Source organism: Erythrolamprus reginae, chromosome 10 (genome assembly GCF_031021105.1).
Source record: "Erythrolamprus reginae isolate rEryReg1 chromosome 10, rEryReg1.hap1, whole genome shotgun sequence".
In the NCBI taxonomy this organism is placed as follows: Eukaryota; Metazoa; Chordata; class Lepidosauria; order Squamata; family Dipsadidae; genus Erythrolamprus; species Erythrolamprus reginae.
The window spans coordinates 42,129,884-42,135,883 of NC_091959.1; the positions used below are offsets into that span (position 1 = coordinate 42,129,884).

At 41.9% G+C, this 6,000-nt stretch overlaps 1 protein-coding gene across 1 annotated transcript in view; it reads left to right on the forward strand.

Annotated features, from left to right (window-relative positions):
• Nucleotides 1-6,000, forward strand: part of CLTCL1 (clathrin heavy chain like 1) — a 75,884-nt gene that overhangs the window by 61,975 nt on the left and 7,909 nt on the right. Inside the window, exons 20-23 of the mRNA XM_070761998.1 lie at nt 1,135-1,318; nt 2,073-2,265; nt 4,479-4,636; nt 5,527-5,691. Of these exons, the coding sequence (XP_070618099.1) occupies nt 1,135-1,318; nt 2,073-2,265; nt 4,479-4,636; nt 5,527-5,691 (700 nt within the window). The remainder of the gene's footprint in view (nt 1-1,134; nt 1,319-2,072; nt 2,266-4,478; nt 4,637-5,526; nt 5,692-6,000) is intronic.

The window sequence follows — 6,000 nt, forward strand, 5'->3', positions numbered from 1 at the left end:
TGCATTCTGCACGATCTGAAGTTTCCGAACACTTTTCAAAGGTAGCCCCATGTAGAGAGCGTTACAGTAGTCGAGCCTCGAGGTGATGAGGGCATGAGTGACTGTGAGCAATGACTCCCGGTCCAAATATGGCCGCAATTGGCGCACCAGCGAACCTGGGCAAACGCCCCCCTCGCCACAGCTGAAAGGTGTTTTTCTAATGTGAGCTGTGGATCGAGGAGGACGCCCAAGTTGCGGACCCTCTCTGAGGGGGTCAATAATTCCCCTCCCAGGGTAATGGACGGACAGATAGAATTGTCCTTGGGAGGCAAAACCCACAGCCACTCCGTCTTGTCTGGGTTGAGTTTGAGTTTGTTGACACCCATCCAGGCCTCAACAGCCTCCAGGCACCGGCACATCACTTCCATTGCTTCGTTGACTGGACATGGGGTGGAGATGTACAACTGGGTATCATCCGCATATTGATTTATTAAGTAATAATTTTATTTACTATGTTTGCCTCTAATTATTCCTAATAAGTCCATTTCTGGTTTCATCTCAAGTTTATAATCCAATATTTCTTCCATCCATGTCTGAATTTGGGTCCCAATTTTTTTTTGCTTCCGTACATCACCATCAAATGTGGTATTATGTTCCTACCTCTTTTTTGCATTTCCAACATTTGTTGCTTACATTCACATTGATTTTGGCTAAGCGCGCTGGCGCATAGTGCTATCGGAAAAACATTTCATAGAGGTTTTCTTTATAAGGTGTTGATAGTGTCATCTTATAATTTACTGACCATAATTTTTCCCAGTCTTCCAGTTGAATCGCATAGCCAAAGTTAGTCACCTTCTGATTGATTGATTGATTGATTGATTGATTGATTGTGTTGGAAGGGACCCTGTGGGTCTTCTAGTCCAACCTCCTGCTGTTGCAGCGGACCCTATACCGGGCAAAAAAGGGCAACAAGAATGATCAAGGAAATGGAGCCCCTCCCTTATGAAACCAGGTTGCAACGCCTTGGTCTCTTCAGCCTTGAAAGATGGCGTTTAAGGGGTGACTTGATCGAAGTGTATAAAAATCATGCACGGGAATTGATTCTACTGCTGGGATCTGCTGGCTTAACCCTTTCCTCGTGAACTCTCTCGCAAGGAACCTGCAGAACCTCTTGATCTTGACGGCCATCAAAGCCGACCGCACTCGGGTGATGGAGTACATCAACCGGCTGGATAACTACGATGCTCCCGATATCGCCAACATTGCCATCAGCAACGATCTCTATGAGGAAGCCTTCGCCATCTTCAGAAAGTTTGACGTCAACACTTCCGCCATTCAGGTGGGGTCGAAATCGGCAGTTGGCCCATCTTCAAAGGGAGCTCCCATTTCCCCCCACTTTTCTTCCTAGTTTTGGTTTAGATCCGGGATCTCCCAAGTTGGCCAAGTGTAAGCCTTCAACTCCCAGAATTCTTCAGCCAGGAATTCTGGGAGTTGAAGTCCACAAAGTCTTAATCTTTACCAACTTGGCCATCTGGTTTAGATGGTTGGCCTGCCTCTTCCCTTCCTGGTTGAGGAATTCTGGGAGTTGAAGTCCACAAAGTCTTAAACTTGGCCATCTAGTTTAGATGGTTGGTCTGCTTCTTCCCTTCCTGGTTGAGGAATTCTGGGAGTTGAAGTCCACAAAGTCTTAAACTTGGCCATCTAGTTTAGATGGTTGGTCTGCCTCTTCCCTTCCTGGCTCAGGAATTCTGGGAGTTGAAGTCCAGAAACCTGGCCAATTTTGGAGATCCTCCCCTAGTTTAGATGGTTAGCCTGCCTCCTTCTCCCTTCCTGGTTGAGAAATTCTGGGAGTTGAAGTCCACAAAGTCTTAAACTTGGCCATCTGGTTTAGATGATTGGCCTGTCTCCTCTCTTCCTGGCTGAGGAATTCTGGGAGTTGAAGTCCACAAACCTGGCCAATTTTGGAGATCCTCCCCTGGTTTAGATGGTTGTCCTGCCTCCTCCCTTGAATAACCTGGACCTGTTTCTCCCATCTTCCTTTTTTCTAAGGTTTTTTTTTTCCTGAAATCTCCCTTTGCACCCTTTTTATATAGGTGTTGATAGAACACATCGGCAATTTGGACCGTGCCTATGAATTCGCCGAGAGGTGTAATGAGCCGGCCGTGTGGAGCCAGCTGGGCAGGGCGCAGCTTCAGAAGGACTTGGTCAAAGAAGCGATAGATTCTTATATAAAGGCTGACGATCCTTCTGCCTATATGGAGGTGGTACAGGCAGCCAACAGAAATGGTAAGCCCAATTCTATGATTTGCACCTGAATATCAGAAACTTTTTTGCCCATTTCTTAGTCATTAGCCACCATTTGATAGCCACCAGTTCTAATTGTTCTTATGAGCTGCTCCGAATCTTCGGAGAAGGGCTGCATATAAGTCCAATAAATTATTATTTATTTATTTATTTATTAAATTTATTTATTAAATTTATTTATTTATTTATTAAATTTATTTATTTGTTAAATTTATTTATTTTATTTATTTGTTTGTTTGTTTGTTTATTAAATTTATTTATTTATTAAATTTATTTGTTTGTTTATTACATTTATTTATTTATTAAATTTATTTATTTGTTCATTACATTTATTTATTTATTAAATTTATTTGTTTGTTTATTACATTTATTTATATGTTTATTACATTTATTTATTTATTTATTACATTTATTTATTTTATTTATTTATTAAATTTATTTATTTATTTGCTTATTAAATTTATTTTATTTATTTATTAAATTTATTTATTTATTTATTTTATTTATTTATTTATTAAATTTGGAAAAGCTGGAAGTCTGCTTATCATTCAGAAATTCAAACAATTCTAAACATGTGTATTAGTTTTAAGTTAGTTGAATTGGTTTGCTTAAAAATGTGGCTGTTTAGAATCTGGCTAGAAAAATCTCTGCGTGTCTCTCTAAATTTGAAAGTCTGCAGGGTCTCCAGCAAACCTGGAAAACAGGGAATTATCAGAGAAATTAGCTGTTCGGTAAATATCAGGGAATTCATGAAAAAATAATAATAATAATAATAATAATAATAATTATTATTATTATTATTATTTATTGGATTTGTATGCCGCCCCTCTCCGTAGACTCAGGGCGGCTAACAACAATGATAAAAACAACATGTAACAATCCAATACTGAAACAACTAAAAAACCCTTATTATAAAACCAAACATACACACAAACATACAATACATAAATTGTATAGGCCTATTGGGAAAAGGGTAGTTCAGTTCCCCCAAGCCTGATGACAGAGGTGGGTTTTAAGGAACTTACGAAAGGCGAGGAGGGTGGGGGCAATTGTAATCTCTGGAGGGAGCTGGTTCCAGAGGGCGGGGGCCGCCACAGAGAAGGCTCTTCCCCTTGGGTCCCGCCAAACGACATTGTTTAGTTGACGGGACTTGGAGAAGGCCAACTCTGTGGGACCTAACTGGTCACTGGGATTCGTGCGGCAGAAGGCGGTCCCGGAGATAATCTGGTCCGGTGCCATGAAGGGCTTTATAGGTCATAACCAACACTTTGAATTGTGACCGGAAACTGATCGGCAACCAATGCAGACTAAATCAGGGGAGGGGGGGACAAACTCTATTAAACTGTTTAAAAGTCAGGGAAAAATCATTTTTTAAAAAATGGATTGCGCTGCCTGGCAGAGTCAAGCAAAAATGAGCATAACTGTGGCAACAACTTGCTTCCTCAGCTACCGATATTTCTCCACGACTTGGCCGTTTGGTTTGACGTAATCTACGACCACGCCTTAACTAGATCGCAAGTTGCAGGGAAATGTCAGGGAAATTCAAAGTGTTGGTTATGACCTATAAAGCCCTTCATGGCATCGGACCAGAATATCTCAGGGACCGCCTTCTGCCGCACAAATCCCAGCGACCAGTTAGGTCCCACAGAGTTGGCCTTCTCCGGGTCCCGTCGACTAAACAATGTTGTCTGGTGGGACCCAGGGGAAGAGCCTTCTCTGTGGCGGCCCCGACCCTCTGGAACCAGCTCCCCCCAGATATCAGAGTTGCCCCCACCCTCCTTGCCTTTCGCAAGCTCCTCAAAACCCATCTCTGTCGTCAGGCATGGGGGAATTGAAATTTCCCTTCCCCCTAGGCTTACAGAATTTATACATGGTATGCTTGTATGTATGATTGGTTCTTTAAATTGGTTTTTTTTAGATTATTTTTAATATTAGATTTGTTTACATTGTCTTTTTTAGTGTTGTTAGCCGCCCCGAGTCTGCAGAGAGGGGCGGCGTTCAAATCTGATTAATAAATAAATAAAATAAATAAATAAATATCAGGGAATTTCAAAATGCTTTCCCCCTAGACACCCTGCTCCGTCACTGAATAAGACAATGTACATAGTTGTTTAAATTACTGGCGGGTCTTGACTTACGCCTGAAAAATGTCATTTCAAAATAAGTCATTCTCTCTTTTTTTGTGTCCGTTTAAGATAACTGGGAGGACCTGGTCAAATTCCTGCAAATGGCTCAGAAGAAAGCCAGAGAGTCTTACGTTGAGACCGAACTGATTTTTGCCTTGGCCAAAACAAACCGACTTTCAGAGCTGGAAGAATTTGTCAGCGGCCCTAACAACGCACACATACAGCAGGTATTTCTATGTCGTTGTCGTTTTTAATTTTTCCAATTAATTGGCCGCTTACCTTACCACAAGTTAAAAAATTTGGTAGCCCTTCACTGGCTGTAAAGCACTGTAAAGCAGTATATAAAGTGCTATTGCTATTGCTATAATGCACCGGGATTGCATGGCCAAACAAGCAGACCTGGTAACCGTTCTGGTCTCCGGCTAAGGCCACTGTTAACTGGAATAAAGGCTTGCTGAGTGCAGAGATTTATAAAAACAAAACTTCATCTTTATTTTTCTTCCTGCTCTTACAAACTGCGTCATCGGTATGCAGTCACCTTTATCTCAGTCTTTAGTAATTAAGGCAACATAAACATCATCAAAGCACTTCTCCATTCACCTTAAAATTTATGGCTAGGCAGCATTAGCTCAGGGTAATAAAAACTGCAGTTAAAAACACATAAAACAAAGCTTAGTTTCAGAGCAGCGGAAAGGCACCTCCATATTCATTCATAGCAGATTGAAAACTCCACCCTTCTTCTCCGCTGATACCCAGAAGTGATGAATTAATTACTTAATTAATTAACTTGTTCCTCTCCTAATATTTCTTCCCTGACACTTGTTCCCTTCGTCTCTGTAATCATCTAAAAGAAGGATTTACCCATCTGATATCTGTCTCTTCTTCACTTGAGTCTGAACTCGTGGGAACGTCCTGTGGTTGGTCTCCCACTTCTTCCTCTGCCTGTAAATCAGGACCTGCCACTAATTCATAAACACTATTCGAATCAGAATCTGCAAAATCCTCCAACTGAACAGGAGTGTACACAACAGTCACTAGGTTGGGCAAACCCTAAGAAGAGCAGCAAAAATTAGCATTCTGTTCCTTTGTAATTAAATAGTTTTTTGTCTCCTTTCAGGTCGGCGACCGATGCTACGAGGAAGGGATGTATGATGCGGCCAAGCTACTCTACAATAACGTGTCCAATTTTGCACGCCTGGCCTCTACCTTGGTTCACCTTGGGGAGTACCAAGTTGCTGTCGATAGCGCTCGCAAAGCCAACAGCACCAGGACGTGGAAGGAGGTGATTTGCTTGCCATTGTCCAAGGGGGGAAAAAGTTGCAGGTAGACTTAAGACCGTCTTTGACTCTGGAATCATTTCGAGCTCCGAGCTTGGACGTTTGGTTGCAAACGTTTCGTCACCGTTTGAGGCAACATCGTCAGTATGCTTTGAGTTGTGTTCGTCTGTCGGAACAGAGGCTTTAAGTGCCTTCGTGTGATGCAAATTAGCATTGGTCTGAACAAACAACACCAGTTTGCATCACACAAAGGTACTTAAAGGCCCCGACAAACCAACCCAATTCAAAGCACAATGGCAATGTCTTCTCCAATG